We start from the raw sequence: 22923 nt of genomic DNA, 5'->3' as shown, positions 1-22923 counted from the left end.
CTGGCCACACGGTTGTCTCGCCGTCCTGAGGAAAGCGCTTGGAAAATGGCGACAGCAGCAGCAGCAGGGTGTTGTGGTAACATAATAGCAACGTTTGTGCCCTCCACACCCCTACCGGCAGGACTGACTGCAGCGCCGACATACTCACTGGGAAGCAACTGCACAACACATCTTATTTCAGTACATGTTACACACACAAACATCATGTGTAATAATCTAATAATGCCTCGGTTTTTAACTGCGGGTTTCTGCCTCTGATGCTGTTTGGCGTTTCCCCCCCAAACGAGTAGAGTAGTACCCCGAAACATGCGTCACGGCTGCTGCTGCTGCTTGTGTTCGTGTTGTAATGTTTGATGATGTGGGGACATGGGATTTGATGTGACGAAAATTAGACACGATCCTCTACTTTACTACAAGGAGTAATGTCCTATACTCTCATTGGCTGTATTTATCTACAATAAGACACACACACACACTATGTGTTATAATACATCTAATGTAGTTTTCACATCACCTCCCTGAAACCACAGTGACCATGTTTGCATTGTCCACTGTTTAAGTCAGGAGGTGTCAAACATGCAGCCCAATTTGATCTCAAGTGGGCTAGACCTGTACAATCCTAACATATTACTGGGCGGCAGTAGTACAACCAACCTAAAACTGTAAAAAATTATATTTTATACCTGGCCAATAGAATGCAAAAATCCTAATATATTGTAAATAAAAAATATACTCACAAAATTCAAATGTGTAAAGCACTGTAACCACTCTAAGGGATACTTCCTAAAACTTTCAGTTAGAATAAATGATAGGTAAGGGGCGGCAGTAGCTCAGTCCATAGGGACTTGACTTGGGAATCGAGTCCCAGTATGGGCAAAGTTTTGCAAGTGGACTGGTGGCTGGAGAGGTGCTGATCCACTTGCCTGGGCACTGCCGAGGTGTCCTTTAGCAAGGCACCGAACCCCCAACTGCTTGGGGTGCGCTGCTTGATGGCAGCATCCTCACTCTGACATCTCTCCCTAAGTGCTTGTTCACTGCATGTGTGTGCATTGTAAGTATATACCAAAAACTGTGCGTGTGTAGCATGACCGAAAATTAACACGAGTGAAAAAATTAAAATTTCCCCCTGGGGATTAATAAAAGTACGTTCTTCTTCTTCTATATCTAATGTAGTTTTCACATCACCTCCCTGAAACCACAGTGACCATGTTTGCATTGTCCACTGTTTAAGTCAGGAGGTGTCAAACATGCAGCCTAATTTGATCTCAAATGGGCTAGACCTGTAAAATCCTCACATATTAACCTATAGATAACTCCAATTTGTTCTAGAGATGGGATGTATGGCTCTTTGAAGGGGACTGTATGTTGAGGAAGAGCCGTTCAAAAGACTGACCCCTTGGCTCATTGTTATATTTATTTATTTTATAGAAGTCAACCAGGGGTAACTTGTTTTTATCAAGGAAACAATCACTGGTAGAAGTTATAAGATAAGATTTGGATCAGAATAATTCAAACTTACACATCCCACCAACATACAGTTGTGCTCATAAGTTTACATACCCTGGCAGTATTTGTGATTCTTTTGGCCATTTTTCAGAGAATATGAATGATAAGAGAAAAACCTTTTTTCCACTCATGGTTATTGTTTGGGTGAAGCAAAATTTGTATCAAACAACTGTATTAACTCTTTTTATATCATAAATACAACAGAAACTACCGAAGAAACCATCAATTCTGCCAGGGTATGTAAACTTATGAGCACAACTGTATATTCTCTATTGGTGGGAATTATTCTGAAGTATTGTTAATAATTTCATTTGGCATTGTAAACATTCCATAAGAAGGTGCCATAGCTGTATGCTTCAACAGTGAGATCACTATTTTGAATTTTCCCTCACCTAAAAAAAACTTTGTGGCACTATAAAAACTAACATCCATGCAAAACAACTTAACTGTAAAATGTTAAATAAATTAAATAAATGTCTTCACTCCAGTTGGCGGCGCTGACTAATCTCCTCCCCTTAGTTAAGATAAGATAAGATAGTCCTTTACTCGTCCCACAACGGGGAAATTCAAGTGTCACAATAACAAAGTAGACAGTGCAAAAGAAATATATAAAGCAAACAAGAGCCATAAAGTAACAGTTATTAAAAAGTTATTAGCAATTAAAATGAAAAATTAGCTGCGAGTATATAGGCGCGTTCACGTGCATGGAGCATGCTGTGGACAACTCATACTTGGACATGGCATTGGTCATTCATGTGAAGTCTGCGTGACAACTCAGACTCATGGGGCACGCAGGTGACACGTGAAGGCAGCGTGGGCAATCTGGCTCCCATATGAACGGCTCGGTTCTCATCGTTCACTTAAGAGAGCCGTTCAAAAGACTGACTCGTTCGTGAACGCCACATCTCTGCAAAAAAGTACATTCTGAAAATGTTCACATTACATGAACTATCGTTTTTTAGAAAAACAGCTGTTGTATTTGTCACCATAATGAGTCTCATAGATGGGCCAAATATGTTATTCATAACTGAAACCTGCTGCTAACACACCAAACACACAGGTTTCCAATTCACCTGACACACAGTGTTGTTTACAACAAAAGAACAGATAGATTATAATAATGAACAAGGTAAAGTTGACTATCATGGACCCCCCCCTGCTCCAGCATGAACACTTTAGATGGTTGCATTCTGTACATTAGTAAGAAGCACATGCATGAACATAATCATAATCAACATGTTGTATTTTCAAGCTGCTTAAAAAGGATGCTGAAATACTGAAACACTTGCTCTTGTTAACACACACACACACACTACATGATAAATAACCCATCTTTTGCACTTTTATTAATGTTTATGATCATGATAGAGCGCTTGGGGATGACCAAGCACATGTTGTGATCTGATAATCATGTTTCCCTGATCAGAGCCGGAGGTTGCAAAGCTCATACTTCAAGTGCATATTATTAAAAGACACATACTCTGTTTCATGTCTGTCCTCTTGCAGCTACAATACAATCACATATGTGAACATTTCTATAATTGTAGGCTTCTTTTCCCTTATTGTATTGCACAACAGTTTTACACATTCACAGGGAGTTTACAAATCAGAGCTCGTTTCCAGGATAGTATTCTGAAGCATCTCTTATTCCTGTGATGGTGTGGCACAGCTGTCCCATCCTCTCTCTCACCCTGTGGGACAAACTTTGGCATACTCAGCTTCTACGCTGGAGTGTTCATAAACATTGCCAAGTTTCTTTTTTCCCTCCCTCCTGATGATTGTATTGTCACTGAGGTAAAGAAAAGTACATTTTTAAACCTGGAAGGACACACAGGCGTTCATATCCCTGCAGCCATATGTGTGCAAAAGGCCAGATTTCATTTTACAAACATTTCCACGGTGCGTCTGTCCATCGAGGGCCAGTGTAATTAAGTTCAGCTGCCTCTGGTTACAGCAGTTAGAGGCGAAGGGGCTTCCCTTTTGTGGAGGGTCTGTATCTACCCGTGTAGCAGGAGAGTGCTTAATCACCTTCTGCTTCATAATGCACAAAATCCCCAGCCATCTTGTTCTTCTTTGTAAAGCAGCCGCGCTCTCTGTCTTTGGCTTAATACTCCCTTTATTTCCCTCCGTCTACAAGAGACCCAGGCTGTTAGCGATAAATACCTGACCGACTGTTTGTGCGCCTGGTTACCTTGTGCTGGAAAGTGTGTGTTTGCTTGCTTTGTTGACAGAGATGGTGACGGATGCCGAACTGCCACTCCCCCCTCCTCCTGCCACAGGGACAGAGTACTCGCTCTTACCGGCAGCAGGGAGTCACAGCGGTCTCAGATGACACACCTTTCTTCTTCACCTAACTCCTAGACTGGCTCTCACACACACATGAGCCAGTCGCCTAGCTGGACACGAAACGTATACGTCAGCACAGTGTCCAAGAGTGTATTGACACACTAGCAGTGCAGGTGAAGGCCACATCATCACCACAGCTCTCTGACTCTTGTTGTGTATGTGAGATCCTCTTGATACTCCTCCCTGTCTCCAGACAATACACCTGCATCCCTGAAACAGTAGCACCCCTGTGTAGGTGACGCCTCATCATGCGGGGCTAAGCTCCTGCCAGGTCTCCAGTGATCTCACTTGTGTGGTACCCGGACCCACAGAGACCCACACAGAGAAAGCCTCCCAGCTCAGAGGCCCAACACGGTCACATGGTGTCCCAGCTGGGAGCAGAAGCCAGGGCTCAGGTGACCTGTTTTTGTGCTGCTAGCTGGGCCGTAACAGATCCCTCTTTAAACTAGCCTCCCTGACAGGTGGCTGTATGGCTGCTGCAGCCCTGCTTCCTGTCGCCGTGCTTGCGTTACAATAGCCTTCATGGGCAGGATGGAGTTGAAAAAAGAAGGGATGAGCCGTCAATGTTGGTGATGTAACGGCACTGCCATCCAGGCATGAAATTGATCCTCGAACACTGCTGTAATGGGACCTGAGTGGCTCTTACTGTTATTTTGCCTTGTGCCATGCAGCCTCACGCCATGCACACGAGTCGCTCACATTTTTAGATAACTGCACACTGCATACTCCGAATGCTCTAATTAGCTGCATGTGTGCCCGCTTGTCAATCTCCGCCGCATAAATAAAGACGCAGCTCGACGCGCTAACGAAGTTTTGGCGTCTCTAATTCACCCGTGTTTAAAAGTAACTCACCCTGAACCGCACAGAGGCCCGGGCTGTGATACTTAATAAGCAGGAGCAAGAGGGAGACGGAGAGATTGTTGCCCGGGGGTTCTCCTGAACAGACATTACTCAGACTACAGGAGGGCTGCCCCAGCTTTACTGCCAGATCTCTGTTCCTACTGACTTTAACTCGCTCGCTCCCTGGCCGACTGAACTGAGCCCAGAGGAAATTGCTTTCATTTTTTCACCCCCCGGGAGGCAGGCGTTCGGACTATATGACTCACATCTTATCACGTCCGAGTGTTTTCTAACAGCATGCGGATATTGTGTGTTTTTTGAAATGTGAAGAAACATCTAATGCAGCACTCAAGTGTCTGACCCTCCTTATCCATCAGCCATGCTACACATTCCACTCAGAGAAAGCTTGATGTCATATTTTCTTCCTCATACCTGAATCAGCTGAGACGATGCTGGCACTGAGCGCTGATCTAATGCTGCTTTAACACCTGAAAAATCCTGCTTTATATCACTCCGCCTGCATGTGTTGTGAATGTAGAGCTGGGCGATATTAAAAAAGATGTTATCACAATCAGTCTATCGATAATTATCACAATAAGAATCGAATCATTATTTGAAAGCTAAAGACGGTTTGTTAGCTTGCATCTGGATATTGTTCTCTGATCATCACCCAGTGCTAACAGGAAGCAGGTTTTTAATGTAAGATGAGATCTTCATGAAGTTTCAGTTTGTAGATTCTTATTTTCCCCAAGCTGAGGATATTTGTATAATCGGATTCCTTTAACCACATCCTGAAAGTGTATTTCATGAAGTGTATTAAGTTACTAGTTAACGCGGAGTCGTTGCAGTGTCAGACTAGCGACTCTGTTTGAGCTGCTAGGTTTAGCGTTTCCTCCAGTGTCGCTGTCGCTCGTTCTGGCTGTGTTTACATTCCGCTCCATAGGTCTTTAAGCCCCGCCTACCTCTCACCCTGTGACATGATTGGCTGTTCAATGCCGTCTTCTTTTTCTGGCTAATATTGGGGCGGCAACTAGCGTTTAAGACCATCGGCGCCCCCTCCCTTTTCAGTGGAATGGGGGTTTAATGACAGGTTTATTTATATCCAATGTTTATCGAACATTTGTTTTTATTTATATCGAGAAAAATTATATTGCGATAATTATCGTTTTATCGCCCAGCCCTATGTGAATGCGATTATTGTTGTCAACCTGGCTCAGGTTAAACCATTCACACACATGAGGAAATACAGAGCAGGAACTCGCCCCTATGGTTCAGATTGATATCTTGACTTTAAATGGACATGACTTTAAAAAAGTTGTTATTACAAAGACTTCTTCTACATGTCTCTCTCTCATTGTATCTACTGGTGGCATTAAAACACTCTGATTTACAGGCTGAATGTTTTTATTCACTGTCTTCACCAGCTCTCTTTTATGGGGAAGAGGAAACCTTTGCAGGTTGTTTGAAAGTACAACACAATAACTCTTGCCAAAAAGAAGCAAAGCAAATACAAACATGCTAGGTTAATGTTAGCATAGCATTGCATGTGTTTACTCAAGTTCCCCTCTCTGCTGCTAGCACCAAACTGTTTATGTTATTTGCTTTTATCTCTTGATTTATTACCTTACATTCCTTCATCTCTTCTGATATAAAACACGCCGTGTGTTTTGGAGCTGATCTCCTGTGAACTAGTGGAGTTTCCCTGGGCTAATTATTGACTGAACATAATGAATTCACGAAGAGTTACTCCCTGTTAAAAGATCCCATTTTTTAAGACTGAGTCAGAGGCGTTTCTGATGTTAATATTAGAGCATCTTTATTATTTACCAGTTGCTAGGTCTAACAATCATGACAGGAATACTGCAGCACTGCTAACTCCTAAGTGGATTGATCTTCACACACACTGAGGTCTACCTATTGTGGCGACAGAAACTGCCTGCATGGATCTCACATCCTTATCAGCAGCTGTATTGATGCACGATCTCACCTTCAGTGCTCGTGTGCAGAGGGCGAGCTGTGGGCACCCTGATTCATGAAGGACAGAGCAGATGTAGCGTGCCCCACTGTGGGTACCACGACTAAAGAAGGCCAGGCCTGCATTCCATGTGGGTCACACTTCCTGTATTTGTATGAGTTTGTTGTAGTTTATGAGCTGAGTCATCGCAGCCAGCTTACAGGGGACGGTGTGAAGTCACATCAGCTTGGCAAAGGGAGGCTGTGGGATTCAGCCGGATTCCCTCATTCTACTCTCGCTCCTCCTTCTTATCGAAGAAGCATAATCTGCTGAGACTTGGCTGTGAAAACAAGAAGAGAAAACACTTCCACATTGACGAGAGCGGAAAGCTGTTGTCTGTGGCGGCGTGGTTCGAGTGTAATATGCTGTGGGTTTTCCCTCGCCGACTCAAGCGCCGTTCTGTCTTTAAAAAAAAGGAGAGTTATTCCCCAACACAATGACGTGACTGTGTCCCCTCGCTGAGGGAGGGAAGGAGGAGGAAAGGAGAGACTGGGCTACGGTCTGTGCTCCACTCTGCCACCCAGAGTCCGCCCAGGTCTCGGCATGTGTAGCGTCACCATCTGACAGACCCCTGTACACCTCCCCCACCTCGATGCCCTCTGAAACAGAAGGGGGGCTGTGGATGATTTCTAAAGCTCCCCACAGCGGGAGGAAATCTGTTCAGAGAGCGCGTGAAGCAAGATGCACTCCTGACACAATCCTGTACTTTAAAGCGTGCCATGCTTTCATGTCCACCTTCCCACCCTCCCTTATGTATGATCCCCCCTCGGTCCTCTCATGTGTTTCCAAAGCAGCAGAGGATTTGGCTAAAGGTGGCTTTAAATGGTCTCTCTCTGCCTCCTTGTAATCAAACTGCGTCTGTGTGTGTTCGGCACTCCCCTTCCCCTTCGCTCTGCATTACTGTCTCAGGTTTATTTAGGAAATGCACAGAGGAGGGAGAGAAATCCGGCTGGGCGGGGTGACTGGGCACAGGAAAGAGGGGGGGTGATGTGTTTTTTTTCCTCTCTTTTTTTCCTTTCTTTGGCTGCATTTCTGCAGGCTGATGGACAGCCCTGCTAGAGGAAGTAGGAGGAGCAGGCAGAGGCAGTCACAGCAGCTCAGATTTAGTCAGGAATGCTGCTGTACTGTACTTGTTTTTCTTTTTCCAGCCACCTTTTGTTGGTCTTGACTGTGTCTGGCCGCAGCGCTGTGCACGTATGTTTGCACTCCTTGTAGGGAGGAATGTTTGAAAGGACAGAGCGAGGGGTTATCTGTGTGTGCGGGGGTGTGTGAGTGTGTTTGTGTGCATCGAGGAGAAGGGGGGATATGTGTATACATGAGTGTGTGTGTGTGTGCATTCCTTAGTAGTGACAGCAGGATTCCCCGGGTGAAGTGGAGACAAACCCCGTGGACGAGGGACAGACAGGCGGCTGAAGTCAGGAGACATATTGAATATCATGATATTATGTTTTGTGATGTATCAGGATTGGTAAAAACGTGTATTGATCTTTCATATATCAGATATTTGTGGCAGTGACTTTGTAACAGCTGAAACATACACACATAAGGGCGCCATTGGCCTAGCGGTCTAAGCACGTGCCCCTTTTAAAGAGGCTACAGCCCCCGTTGCGGTGGTCGCAGGTTTGATTTCAGCCTCGACCATTTACTGCAAGTCCTCCCCCTCTCTCTGCTCCCCACATTTCCTGTCTCTCTTCAGCTGTCCTATCCATTAAAGGCAAAAATGCTCAAAGAAAAGAAATACACACATAACAAGGACTAACATTGATAACACATGAATAACACAACAAAGTCTCAGAAGGTGCAGAATGTCCCATGAGTACTGCAGTTTGTTATCTCTGTGCCCTGTATGTAGGGCTGGGCGATAAGACGATAACCAGAATTATCGTGATATAATTTTGATCAATATAAATATAACAAATGTAGGATAAAACATTGACGTATTTAAACCTGTGATTACTATTGTTGGGGATTTTAAGCCAAAATACTATTTGATAATCATTGGAATCTATTCGGCGATCTTCTTCTTTTGCTATTTAATGCAGTTAGCATTCTTCTTCTGTTTGCTAACCGTTAGCAAACAGCTTTAAGACGCTCTATAGCCATGCGGGAATACCATATTACAACCAGGCACCAGTAAAACCGATGAAAATTTGTACTTATAAAATGAGAAATATTCTGGAGAAAAGTAACTTTTCGATTTTTATTTTAAGTGAACGAAAATTCGAAAATCATTGCCCATCCTTAGTAATTACACCCCGCAACCACTGGAAAGGGAGTGTGTCTTAAACGCTAGTTCCCACCCAACATTGTACAGAAGAAGAAGTCGGCATGGAACAGCCAATCGTGTCGCAGGGTGAGAGGTAGGCGGGCTTAAAGACGTTTGAAGCGGAATGTAAACACAGCTGAAAAGAGCGACAGCGACACTGAAGAAAACGCTCAAAGCAGAGTGCTCCACTCTACGCGACTAACCTTCTTTAGTTAAGATATTTTTGCTGTTTACTAGACGACTCCTGAATCCCAGATACAAGCTAACAAACCGTCTGGTTTCTTCAACTTTCACTCAGGAGAAAAAAATCTGCCTTTTAAAACGACATGAAAGAATGATTTGATATTCATTGTGAAAATGATCGACATCGACTTATATGAAAAATGTTACCGTGATAAAATCTTTGTCAATATCGCCCAGCTCTATGTGTGATCAATATTTACACCTGTGACTTTAACATGGGCTAGGCCTCCAAACTACGAGATGGTTTTTAACACTTTGTTTGAAAAAAGGGGGGGGGGGGGGGATACGACATAAGACAAGAAAAGCAAGATTTATTGATCCCTATAGCTGATGATTAATTTTCTGTTGGTCTATCACATAAAGTTTCCTGCATCTTTTTCAGTATCGCCCAGCTCTACCTGTCTGTATCACAAAATCCTCTTGGAGTCCAGCCCCTGGTTGACTCACTCCCTCATGTTTTAAGGCAAACAAACAACAACATGTGAATAAAGCAGCATCTGTTTCAATCATGACACACCCCAGTCCAGGATGTTGAACCTAGTACCGCACGCAGAATCAGAAACTTATTTGGAAGGTGATCCTGTCGTCTCTTCGTCTGACACATGGACTCAGAGGGGTCTTCCTCCTCCTATTAATTAGGCCTGGAGCTGACAGCTGCCATGTCTGCGAGCCTCTCTGCAGTCCCCCTGGCTCACACGGTGCATTCGAGTAAATTAGTACCTGGAATTACTCTCACGGCTGTTTTAAAGAAAACTCCCAGGTATGTGCGTCTCCCTGCGAGCTTCCTCGGTCTGACAGCTATACACCTTTCCTGGAGAGAGTGTGACGACTGACGAGCGTGTGTTTCACAGGACATGCCCGGGCTGAACACCTCACAGGCACGCAGGGACAGATCCCTGTGTGATGGTGTGTTATTACTCGCTAAATGTGTGCCCCCTTACTCCATCCATACATGACATACCCCTCTCTCTGTGTGTCTGGTCTACACCTCGAGCTGTGATCCGAGTCTTTGTTGTGCCCCAGTGTGCCTGAGCAGGCGGAGGTGTGACCTCCAGCCTATTTCGTCTCGGCATCTGTCCCTCCCACTAATCCTGCTTATCAACAGAGCTCTCTGTATCAGGGGCAGCCGCACTGACACATATGCTCCCGTCTGAATTCACATCAGCCAGTGTATTATGCATTAGTCTGAGCAGGCTCCTTTCCTAGTGACCAAAGGGACTCTCCGCAGTCATTTTCTGACACCTCATGGAGTCAATAATTGATGTTCCGGGAGCTTTTCTCCACACGGCTAACTCCAAATCCTTCCAGCAAATGCTTAAACATCAATAAAATGTGAAGTCCTGCAATCACAGCGTTAAAGATGAAGGTGTGTGAGTGCTCAGAATAGAGCAGCCAAAGGGGGAAAAAATGGCCTCTGTGTGTTGTTGCGTTTTTCGCCTCCCTCTTTTCATGGCGGCCGGCTGCTCTGTGTTCTCTTGCTCCCCTTTGTGGGAGCTCTCTTACAGTGCAGCAGCCTTCTGCATTTCCGGCAGACAGTGTGTAGAGGTCGCTTTGGCGCAGTTCACAGCAGCAGCAGCTCAGGCTTTCACCTCACAGCGTCGACTCGTACCCTCTCTGGTTTTTTATCAGTCAGTACCTCACGGTGGAGGTTTTCGTCAAAGGGGAAATTCCTGTCAAAGTATGAATCACGCTGTAACGTGTGCTGGAAATACCCTGTTTCCACTATGATTTGTATTTCCTCAGAAGTATTCTTTGTTCTGTGTATGAAATAAATCACACTCTGATAAAATGTGGTCATCAATTCATCCCTTTACACCACTAAACAGATTTTTGTGTTCCCTTTCTCTCCCTCTCTACATGCTCAGGCCTTGTGGATGCACTTAGATGTCTGCAATGACTGCTGTGGCTGGCATGCCTCAGTGTTTTGGACTCCCATTCTCTGGACTCAGTAGGACAAGAACTGATCAGCAGAGAACGTCATGAGCATAGTCATCCCAGTAGGGGTGGACACAGCAGACACCTCATACCTGGACATGGCTGCGGGCTCAGAGTGAGTAACACTGAAACACACATTCACATGCCCCCTCTCTTTCTTCGCTTCCTTCCTTCATGCATTCTTGTTCACCATATTTAGCTTTGTCGGTTGGCTCTCAGTTTCACTCCCGTCTCCTCTTTCACCCGTTATCTCATCTGTGAGCCTTCTTTCGTATGATCCACATGCTTCCCACGCTGAAGAATGTCCCTGTCATCTTTCATCTGTATGTGCTCATACATGTCCTCTGTGATGGTCTGGTGTGTCATCTTTTTCCAGATGTCTTGGAGTCATGATATTGAAACGCGAACATGAAACGACATATTGAGGATATCAAAGGAGGAATGTCAAAGTCAAAGGCAACCCTGCATAAATCCAGACATATATCAAATTATAAGGCCTTTATATATGATATATTTCTCACTGATGGTTCCTTACACTTCTTACTGTGTAGAGGTGTGGAGATCCACCTATAAAACAATCACACAGAGGCCATAGTCCTCATCGCAGAGGACGCGGGTTCAACTCCCAAGACTCAGCCATTTGCATGTCGCTGCATGTCTTCCACCACTCTCCACTTCCCACACTTCCTGTCTCTCTTCAGCTGTCCGATGCAATAAAAAGGTAAAAATGCCCAAAAATATAACTTTAAAACATCATAAATTCAGTAGCGGTGTTGCAAAAACGAGCCAAACCAGCCTGATTATAAAGCTCACACTGAACCACTATTTCTAATCTCTCATGTGAAGAAATTCAACATCTTATTCTATTTAAAAAGAATGAAATTATGTTTAAATCCAAATAAGAAAAGCTTCCATACACCGTACAAAAGTTAATTTCATTTCAAAAGTTTAGACACACCTTCTCATTCAATGGTTTTTATTTATTTTAATTATTTTCAACATTGTAGATTAATACTGAAGACATCAAAACTATGAAATAATCTGGTTTTGCCATAATCTGGATTACAACAGTAGTCAAATAGGACTATCCATTGTGTACTAACCCTACCTCTGAACAACACAACTGATGGTCTCAAACACATTAAGAAGGCAAGTCATTCTACAAATGAACTCTTGACAAGACTCATGTTCATTAGAAACCATTCCAGGAGACCACTTCATGAAGCAGACTGACAGAATACCAAGAGAGTGCAAAGCTGTCATGAAGAAAAAAGGGGGCTACTTTACAGAATCTAGAATATAAAACATATTCTGCTTTGTTTAACACTTTTAAAAAATTAAATAATTCCATATATGTTCTTTCATAGTTTTGATGTCTTTGGTATTAATCTACAGTGTTTCAAATAATTAAAATAAATACAAACCCTTGAATGAGAAGGTGTGTCCAAACTTTTGACTGTCGCAAATGTTTTCTTCTTCTTTTGCTATTTAATGCAGTTAGCATTCTTCTTCTTCTGTTACTTAATGCGGTTAGCAAACATCTTTAAGACGCTCTATAGCCACCGTCTGGCAGGAACACCGTATTACAACCAGGCACCGGTAAAGACGATGGAAATTGTAATTTTAAAGTGAGAAAATAAATTGTCAATTTTATACAAAGTGACAGAATATTAAAATATTCAAAAATCATTGCCCATCCTTATCGCCTATGCCTTCTCAGTCATCTCTTAACACATGACCTTTGCTTTGTTGAAGGTGTCAGCACTGTGAAACTCATTGTATGATGCATGACTACATGATACAAGGCCTGAGTATATTTCCACATACGTCCGCTCTCCCTCCTTCACTCATGTTAATGTGAGGGGTGTGTGCAGCATGTTCCTTTAAGTGCCCGCTCTAAAGGACGTCTCAGTCTGTCATTGATTGTACTTTCACTTCACTGTTGCTCATCACAGAGACGTCCTCAGTGCACATGTGAACCTGTTAGTATTTATGCCATAGAAAATAAGATTTAAATATGAATAAAATAAAGATTAAATAAAAATAGAATAAAGTAAAGATCAAATAAAATAAATATCAAATACAAATAAAATAAAATAGAATAAAATAAAAATAAAAGTATGATCAAATAAAAATAAAAGTATGATCAAATAAAAATAAAATAAAGATCAAATAAAATGGATTAAAAGAAAAGAAAAATATTTTATTTTATTCTATTTTTATTTGACCTTTATTTTATTTCATATGTATTTATATCTCATTTTATTCCTTCTGTTAATATTTTGACTTTCTTACATGCTCTTTATAAGAGCTCTGTAATGACTGAATTTCCCTCCCGGGATAAATAAAGTATTTCAGATTCAGATTCTGATAATCCTGAAATAACACTCATTATACGAGGCGTGCAGAAGTGCTCACAGTTCTCCTTGATCCCTCCCTAAAACCTGATTCTCTCACACACACGTGTGTGTGTGTGTGTACGCTGCATTGAGCCCCATAAAGCAGAAATGGTGCATGATGCCATGGCAACACGCTCCCCGTTGGCCCCGCCTCCCGGTTCCTACGGTCTCGTCAAGGACGTTACCGCGGCGTTTTCTGGTCAAATAAATGAAGCAAGAGGTTCTCGTATGACTAAAGAACAACACACGTCATCAACTTGTAGAGGGGCGCCTGTCTCTTTAAGACAGAGAGAGATAGAGCCCTCCTCCTCCTCCTCCTTCTCCTCCTCCACATCTGAGCCGTGACAGCTTGTGTTGCCATGGTATCTGCCCCCCCTCTCTCTCCTCTGCACTGCGCAGGGCCTGTTGCCATGGCCACTGGCCTGAGTGACAGGTGGTCCTCACACAGACCTGGTTTTAAACAGTCCCACAGCGTCCCCCCCCTCCCTCCTGCGCTCTGCTGCCTCCAGAGGCCGTGACTCTCTCTCTCCCTCTTTGTGGGTCCGAGCTCTGCGTCCGATCACCGGCTGCACTCTTATTCAAAAGCTGATAACGAGCTTGAAAAGGGGCTTCCACCTGCTGCTGCTGCTCCATCCGGACCAGAGGGACACACACACACACACACACCAACATGCACACACACACCTCTCTGTGGAGTGTGTGTGTGCAGCAGCCGCTTCTGGAGCAGCATCACGTCCTTTGTACATCCCCCTGTAGTCTGCAGCAGCGTGACCAGCTGTTGGCTAACACTGTGTGTGTGTGTGTGTGTCCAGGGTGACACACTGATCCTCGGCGTGCGCGCACACGCTGACCGCATACGTAGTGTTGCCATGGCAGCAAGCAGCGAGCTCTTTAGGAGTGAAGGCGTTGCCTCTGGCTGTTCAGTGCTGTGTTTTCTCTCCCCTCTCTCTCCTGCTGTCGGTCTCTCCGTTCTCCGTGCTGGTCCGCTCCGCACGCTCGCCCTCTCTCAGCAGGTGCTCACATTTTTAAAGGACATCTGTTCCTCGCTAAATACTCCTGACATTCACGAGCTATAAATAGATTCCACCTCGATGCTATCTTACTTTAAATTAAAAACAGACTTTCTCTGACTTTCTCCGTCTCTCTCTCTGACTCCTCATCTTTTCCTGGTGTGACACATTACTTCTCCTCCTTCTTACTCTCTAGATCCTCCTTTCCTCCTCCCAGCAGTGAAGACATGAATGAAACTCACCCCACAGCTATGCACACACACATTCAAACACACACACACATTCAAACACACACAGCTCCCTTCACAGGCTGTCTCACCTGTTTGCCTTCACTGTCCCCGCCTCTCTCACTCATTCAGTTGTAGGTCAAACTAAAAGTTCACTCCTAACTTATTCCTCTGAACCTATAAAAATAAAAACCACAACCAGATCTTTAATCCAGGAGTCATAAACTTCAGACTTTGATCGGGTTAATCAATAACAGAAGAAAGTTATTGAGTCTCGCTGCACTTCCTGAAGCACGCTCTCACATTATCTTCCGAGCGCTCCTGCACACTTGGCTGATTTGACGAATTTGTCCGTGTGGCAGTTAATCTAGTGTGCACACACCTTAGCCCGGGTCCGCCTCCAGACCTCATGCATGCACTTACGTTTTCACTTTGACAGTGAACACTTGAGCAGCAACGCTCACAGGAAGTGTTGCACATTGCTCTGTCGGCATGCAACAAGAGGAATAAGAAGGGCTGAGAAGGGCTCACGCAGGTACCGTATCCACACTTTACCTCTCTGCTAAGATTATAGAGGATAGATGTTTAAGTGACGGGGAGATAGTGGGAGAATGTTTGGTTTTAATACTTTCTGAAGCAACATAATGGTAGTCTTTGTCTTTATGTGGCTGTCAGAGGACTTGAAAAACACGTGTGTCATGAAGTTGAAGTTTGACAGAAATGCTGCACGGCCTGTTCAGAGTCCCTGAAGTCTTTGAGTGTTTCGTACTAACCCTTTAACTCAAAGCTTCCAGGTTTCTCAGTGAGCTTTCGTTCATGTTTGGGCTTTTTGAGTAGAACTTGTCGGCCGTGATCCTCCATGTAGCGCGAGGTGTGCTTTCAGAGTCATGAGACAGCTGTGACTGCTTTTTATTTATAGTTTATGACCTTTGAGGACATTATGAGACAGAAAAAGAGGACTGAATTCGCTCTTTTTGCATGTTTGAACCTCTGATCACATAAACAATCCCTCTGCTCTTCCTCACATTTCCCTCTCTCCCCTTCATTACTCCCTCCTCTCACCTGACTATCTCGTCTCGTGCCACCCAGTTCCTCTTCCCCCTCTGTAGTGACACCCTCCCAGCAACTGTAGAATACTTTAATCGTGTCTCAATGAGGGGGGGTTGGGTCCCAGGCACCCAGAACAGGCTCTGTGATCCTGAGTAAAGTGGATCTACTGGTTTGGTATGAACAGGCTTGAAAGAAATGGCCGTGTGTGTGTGTGGGTGTGTGTTTATGTGTGTGAGAGTCAGCAGGTTTTAGAGTGACTGTCTGCCTTGTAGATGTCAAGCTCAGGAGGGACGAACACAAGTTATTTTGACGTGTTCCCGTTGTTTGTCTGACTTTGTTTTCCAGCAGCGATAATGTGACAGCGTGCGCAGTCAGCAAGTCCAGATCAGGTTTAAACAGCAAAAAAAAGCATCAAGTATGGAGCGCAAAGACACGTACGATGCAGGAAGAGTTCTATTTACTGACAGCAGTTTGAATTTTAGTTGCTGGTCCGGTTGGACCTGCTTTTAATATTATGCACATATCAGTCTTTGGGTTTTAATATACATCTGAGGATGCTGACATTAATTTTTTTCAGGGGATATAAGTAGAAACGTTTTTTCTCTTTGCATATTTTAAAATCTCAAACATTTATCTAATCTTCGTTTTTTGAGTTGCATTCCATTGATTGGTTTTGTTTGGGTTTTGAACAAGCGGTAACCTCCGCTCTCAAAATATGAACTGCAATTCATCGAGCGTCCACTTGAGGCTGGCTGCAGAAACACCAGAAACCACATACACACACGTTCAAAAGAGCCGATCTTTGCAGCAGAAATAAACATGTTTACAGCCTGGTACAAAAAAAGAGTGTAGTCTGGTTAGCTAATTCCAAATCAGCACACACTGTACTTTTCTAACAATACAATTCAGAAGATATTAATATTACCAGTTTGACTTGACTGACAGGCGAGAACATCGTAGCTGTTGGCGAGGAGGCTCAAACCCCGCCTCTTTACCTCACACTGCCTCGACAGAAGTTAGGTTGAGTTCAGCATTTCAAATATGGCTGCCGCCGCCGATAGGCTTCAAAACAGATGGGTGGCGTCACGGATACTACGTCCATTATTTATACAGTCTGTGTTTTTGAACTCTGACCTACAGGAACTCTTAGCTCAGTCAGGTGTAATGGGACTGAGTGAGAGGTCATGATGCAATGAAGGCTCCTCTTCAAGAGGCAATCATCCTGATTCTTCACATTGTGTTGACATGTCTGTCTGGAAGTATCAGGTTGAATATGTACGGCTCCTGCACACAGATGTTATAGAGGTGACCGACCTAAGGCCCTGTCATGCTGATGCATGAAGTTTATTAGTTTAGGTTCGAACGCAAACTTTACAACACAGGTCCATTATTTCAAACATCTTTTTCATGTTTTAAACATAATCATGCTAATAATAAAATAAAATATATAAAGATATACAAAATAAAAAACATAAGAATAAAAATATATAATAAAATACTAATAATATAACTATAAAATACTAAAAATATACATACATACATAAATTGAAATAAGGAATATATATATATACTGTATATACATGCATACATACACGGCTACACATATAAAATTGTTATAAAAAAGATAATATTAAATAAAATAATTTTGTTGTACTTCTAATAAGTAAACGGGTAAATAACTGAATATAGGAATAAATATGACAATGTAAGAGTAATACAAATAAGAAAATAACTCTTACATGAACGTTTTATTGCTCTTGAATTTTGGTTATTTTTCACAATGTTTGAAAAACCCAAGAACCACAGAGCTGTCCAAAAACTAGAATAAAGAACTATAAAAAAGAAGAGTGTCCAGGATTCAAGATTATCTGTTACCTGTGCACACAAATGCCTCATACAGATGGTCCACAGTGGCCTCCATGTTTTATAAAAGATAATAATAAAACATTTATTTGTACCTTTCAAAACACAGTTACAAGGTGCTTTACACCAAGGGTAAAAACGCACACAGGCAGATTAGAATAACATTAAAAGCATGGAAAAACATGAGGTGCAGGACCTGAGATGTAAAAAGTTCAAGATACAACACAATCAGGTTGTGCTGGAATTAAAGTAAACCAATATAACAAATCTAAATCTAAAATAAGAACACAATTAAACAGGGAATCAACTGATTTACTCTAAAAAGGCCTTTCTATAAAAGTAGGGTTTACAGTCTAATTAAATCTGTCCCTTCTACATGTTCAGTAAAGCTGCTAAATAAGCCTGATCATTTGAAGAGTAAGAAATAAACTCTTTCCTCTTACAAGCTGCAGCAGGAGTATTAATCAGCCTGAAATATAAACCCTTCTGTGTAACTTTATTAATGTGGATGAAATGATTCTGGTTTCCTCTCCCCTCTGGATGTTCAGAGGTCTTCTCCTCCCTTGCTCCTCGTCACTCTTACTTTATTTTTGCCTCTACTTTGAGCCCCGCTGACGCACACACACACTTCCTCACACCGTCAGGAGGGAAACAATCGCTCTGTGTAACCTTGTTATCTGACTTTTCAACTCTGCAGAGAAATGAAAGTTATTCTTTTCCTGTGTCGCCCAGCAGACCTGAATCGGTGGAGGCCAGCCCTGTGGTGGTGGAAAAGTCCAGCTACCCACACCAGATCTACAGCAGCAGTTCTCACCATTCCCACAGTTACATTGGCCTGCCTTATGCTGTGAGTACACACACTGACACACACGACACACACTCTGCTTGCTCAGTACAAACGACCTGTATACCTTGAGCCCTCCCTCTCTGTTAATCATTCATGCTGAGATCCACTTTATATTTAGAGAACACTGACCTTTAATGCACCGGTGTCCTCAGACTTTTTATGATACAGAGAACTTTGTGATCGACCAACGGAAAAATTAATCATCAGCTATAGGGATCAATAAATCTTGATTTTCTTGTCTTATATCGTATTTTCCCCCCTTTTTTTGAACACTTTATTTTTGCATTTTCGCATTTTCTTTTATAAGAAAAACAATAGTATGTCCAACAACTGGCATTAAACAAATGGTCACGACTTTAAGCAAATTACACAGGACAAACAATAACCAAAAATAAATATGTTATATTTACAGTAATTGTGAAAGAAATAAAACAGAACAAAAAAACACACTTCAGCTGTATTTTTTCCCCTTTTTTAAACAAAGGGTTAAAAACCATCACTTGGTTTGGAGGCCTAGCTCCATGTTATAACAGTCGTAGGTGTAAATATTGATCACACATGGAGCTGGGCGATTTTGAAAAACAAATTTATCACAAAGACATTTTTCATATCAGTCGATATTGTTATTTTCAGGATAGATATCAAATCATTCTTTCATATCGTTTTAAAGGCAGATTTTTTTTATCCTGAGTGAAAGTTGAAGACTGTTTGTTAGCTTGTATCTGTGATTTAGTCGTCTAGTAAAAAGACAAGATATCTTAACTAATGAAGTTTAGTGGCCTTTCTTATCAAGCATGTTTTCACTCTGCTTTGAGCTGGGAGGTTTTGTGTTTCCTTCAGTGTCACTTGTTTCAGCTGTTTACATTCCGCTTCAAACATCTTTAAGCCCCGCCCACCTCTAACCCTGCGATATGATTGGCTGTTCCATGCCGACTTCTTCTTCTTTTTTTATATATTATATTTTCATTAGGTTTTGTTGCTGTATACATCAATCAAAAAGAGCATGTTACCCAGTTTTATATTTTTACAGACAAACAAGAACACATTGTACAATGACAACCACTAGAGTCCAATCCAATGTGTTTTAAAATAAGTCTTAAAATCTTAAAAATGAGAAAACAGGAAGGACTCATGAATTAGAAAGAAGATATGATACATAAGATAAATTAAAAACAATAATAAAAAAATTGAAAACATGAAATAAAAAATATTTCTAACAGACAAAATCTTGAAATTATTTTTTACAACTTGGCCTATGAAACATGTATTACATTAGTCCTCAAGAGAGGGAATAGAATTTACAAATGACAGCACAGGACCCCAGGTCTTTTTAAAATTGCAGACTTCTTCTTCTGTTTAATGTTGCATTTAAGACACACTCCCTATCCAGTGGTTGGGGGATGTAATCACAGGTTTAAATAAATCAATTATATTTATATTGAGAAAAATAACATCATGATAATTATCGTTTTATCGCCCAGCCCTAATCAAACAGAACCCTTATCCAGCTTCTCCACCTGACTCATACCCTCTGTTCCTTCATCAGGACCATAACTATGGGGCCCGGCCCCCACCTACACCGCCAGCCTCCCCTCCCCCCTCCATGTTGATCCGACAAGGAGAGGGGGGGCTGTTTGTTCCAGGGGGTCAGGACGAAGCATCTCGGGGCACCACGCTCAGCACCTCAGAGGATGGCAGCTACGGGGCTGACATCACCCGCTGCATCTGTGGCTTCACCCATGATGACGGCTACATGATCTGCTGTGACAAGTGCAGGCAAGAGCCCCGTGTTACCGTTTCATTGTTTACAGGATCTTTGGCACGATGACTCACTACTCTGTTCCCTCTGCGGTCTGAACTTGTCATCGGTATTTGTGCTACTTGAAAAGTGATTAGAATGTTTTTGTAAATGTGTGTCTTTGACTCTTTTAGTGCCTGGCAGCATATAGACTGCATGGGCATCGACAGGCAGAACATTCCTGAGACCTACCTGTGTGAACGCTGCCAACCACGACACCTGGACAGAGAGAGGGCCATCCTGCTGCAGACCAGGAAACGGGAATGTTTGTCTGGTAAGAGGCTGCATGGAGGGCCCAGTCTTCAAAAAGAGTTCCTTTAACAACATATAATCCTAGTTTGCTTTGATTTGCTTCAACAAAGCTGCAGAATATTATCAAATTGTCACTTAAATCTTAAAAAGAAGGCCGTTATTTTGAGACCTGCATTCCCCTGACATGCTACGAGGTGTCAGAAGGTTCCTATGAGAGCCCAAACACAGAGCTTTCAGTTCTCTTTTCACTGGTTTCCTTGCTGCGGTAAATGGCCAGCTTGTTAGTGATCAGAGCAGGTTGTAGGCTGTGTCAGGGTGCAGCCCCCCCTCCTCCTCCCTGTGCAGAGCTCACCCCGCTAGAGCCTGGGACACACTGACACCTGCTGGACAGCAAAATCACTTCCTGCTCCGTGCTGAAACATGCATCAGCTCCACATCCTCACCACTACACTGCAGCAGTCGAGGCTTTCTTCATAGATTCAAACAACTATAAATGTGTTTGTTTGCTTGTTCAGATGGGGACACCAGTGCTACAGAGAGTGGAGATGAAGTGCCGCTAGAGCTCTACTCCACCTTCCAACACACGCCTACCACCATCACACTGACGACCGGGCGCCTTGGCAATAAGCAGGCTGACAAAAAAAGAAAAAAGAGTGGTGATAAAGAGCCTCCAGCGGGTTCTGCACGAGCCAAGAAGGTCTGCTTTGCCTAATTATTGTATAATAACAACTTCACAGTCGACACACATTCTGTATTATGTGTTTGAACTTGAGTTAATTTAAGTTTTGTGTCTGATTTTGTGTGGCAGGCTTTCAGAGAGGGGTCCAGAAAGTCCTCCAGAGTAAAGGTAAGTACACATAAACAATCGAGGATTCTGGAGTTTTTCTTCCGTCAAACCTAAAACCAAAGTTTCTAAAACTCAACAGCTTTGTGATTTTATCGCTCAGGGTGCAGCTCCGGAGCAGGAGCCCACCGAGCACCCGTCCCTTTGGGAGAACAAGATCAAGACGTGGATGGAGCGTTACGAGGAGGCCAGCAGTAATCAGTACAGCGAGGACGTCCAGGTCCTGCTGCGTGTCAAAGAGCAGGGCGACGGCAAGAGCCTGGCTTACAACACGCACCCTGCTTCCTTCAAACCCCCTGTGGAGGTAAAACCCAGCCTCTGCCACGTCTCTCATTCGACACATCAAGCTTTAACGATCCTGGATCTGAGCTTTAAGAGGATCTGTAATGTGTCTGACTCTCTCTCTTCCTCTCTTCTCTCAGAGTCAAGTTCAGAAAAACAAGAAGATCCTCAAGGCGGTGCGAGACTTGGCCCCAGACTCCCTCATCATTGAGTACAGGGGAAAGTTCATGCTTCGACAGCAGTTTGAGGCCAACGGTTACTTTTTCAAGAGGTCAGCAGGCTAGTTGCTATTAAAGAGGGACTCCTCCTTGGAGTTCTGTCTGATGGATGTGTGTTGGCTATAAGCTGCATTTCTCTGATTTAGGTCAGACAGATGAAGCAGTATTAATGGCTCTGTGCTCTTGGGATGGATGGATGTGCAGTGTAGTTCATTGAGGTGTCTTTTAAGTGATTTGTTAACACTCATTCATTGTTTCCTCTTTTTGAAGGCCGTACCCATTTGTGCTATTTTATTCCAAATTCGACGGACTGGAGATGTGTGTGGACGCACGCAGTTTTGGGAATGAGGCACGCTTCATCCGTCGCTCCTGCACCCCTAACTCTGAAGTAAGTCTGATTAAAAACTGGCAAGGCAAGTTTATTTATAAAGAGCATTCATACAAGAGAAATTCAAAGTGCTTTACAGAGTTACAGACAAGACAAAAACCAGAACAATCATCAAACATTTAAATTTTATATGCGGCCAGTTATGTTTGATCTACTCTCTCTACTTATGTAACTTAACATACATAGTGAATAGTGTTGGGTCTTATTGTTTATTTAAATAAGAGGGATTATTCTAAATAATCAGCCCCCTTCACTGCTCTGAAGTCTGTAACTTGCAGAGTCTCATTGTCCCGCCGGACACAGAATCACAACTGATCTTATCTTAAAGCCTCTGGTAACTCAAATCAACAAAAACAGTCTACCTTTGATATTTATAGTCACATTTACATACTATTATATATATTTAAAATAGCAGTCCTGCATATGCTCCGCTCATGTCCCCAGGACCAGTTCACCAACTTTCCCCAGGACCGGTTCACGGCCTTTCCCCAAACAGCTCAGAGTTTAGACACACGGCTCAGTCTGACACCCGGAGCCGAGCTCCTCTGCGTGCACAAACTACACTTCAGCCTCCGCTGCTGTTTTTGAACAGAGT

At 43.0% G+C, this 22923-nt stretch overlaps 1 protein-coding gene across 12 annotated transcripts in view; it reads left to right on the top strand.

Moving 5' to 3' along the window:
• The window catches only part of kmt2e (lysine (K)-specific methyltransferase 2E), a 37317-nt gene that overhangs the window by 2101 nt on the left and 12293 nt on the right, over window positions 1-22923 (top strand). For 4 of the 12 annotated variants that reach the window (XM_034673212.1, XM_034673218.1, XM_034673215.1 and 1 more), the window contains exons 2-10: window positions 11081-11265; window positions 18435-18546; window positions 20093-20322; window positions 20479-20618; window positions 21112-21293; window positions 21405-21443; window positions 21544-21744; window positions 21863-21993; window positions 22211-22328. In XM_034673212.1, coding sequence (XP_034529103.1) covers window positions 11195-11265; window positions 18435-18546; window positions 20093-20322; window positions 20479-20618; window positions 21112-21293; window positions 21405-21443; window positions 21544-21744; window positions 21863-21993; window positions 22211-22328 — 1224 coding nt within the window. In that variant the 5' untranslated portion in view covers window positions 11081-11194. Of the gene's footprint in view, window positions 1-11080; window positions 11266-18431; window positions 18547-20092; window positions 20323-20478; window positions 20619-21111; window positions 21294-21404; window positions 21444-21522; window positions 21745-21862; window positions 21994-22210; window positions 22329-22923 lie in introns of all 12 variants that reach the window. The other 8 variants (XM_034673216.1, XM_034673213.1, XM_034673211.1 and 5 more) reach the window with 3 other exon arrangements.

The sequence above is a fragment of the Notolabrus celidotus genome, chromosome 21, assembly GCF_009762535.1.
Source record: "Notolabrus celidotus isolate fNotCel1 chromosome 21, fNotCel1.pri, whole genome shotgun sequence".
Taxonomy (NCBI): domain Eukaryota; kingdom Metazoa; phylum Chordata; class Actinopteri; order Labriformes; family Labridae; genus Notolabrus; species Notolabrus celidotus.
The sequence above is the reverse complement of the archived record's forward strand: the minus strand, read 5'-3'. Positions and strand labels throughout refer to the sequence as shown.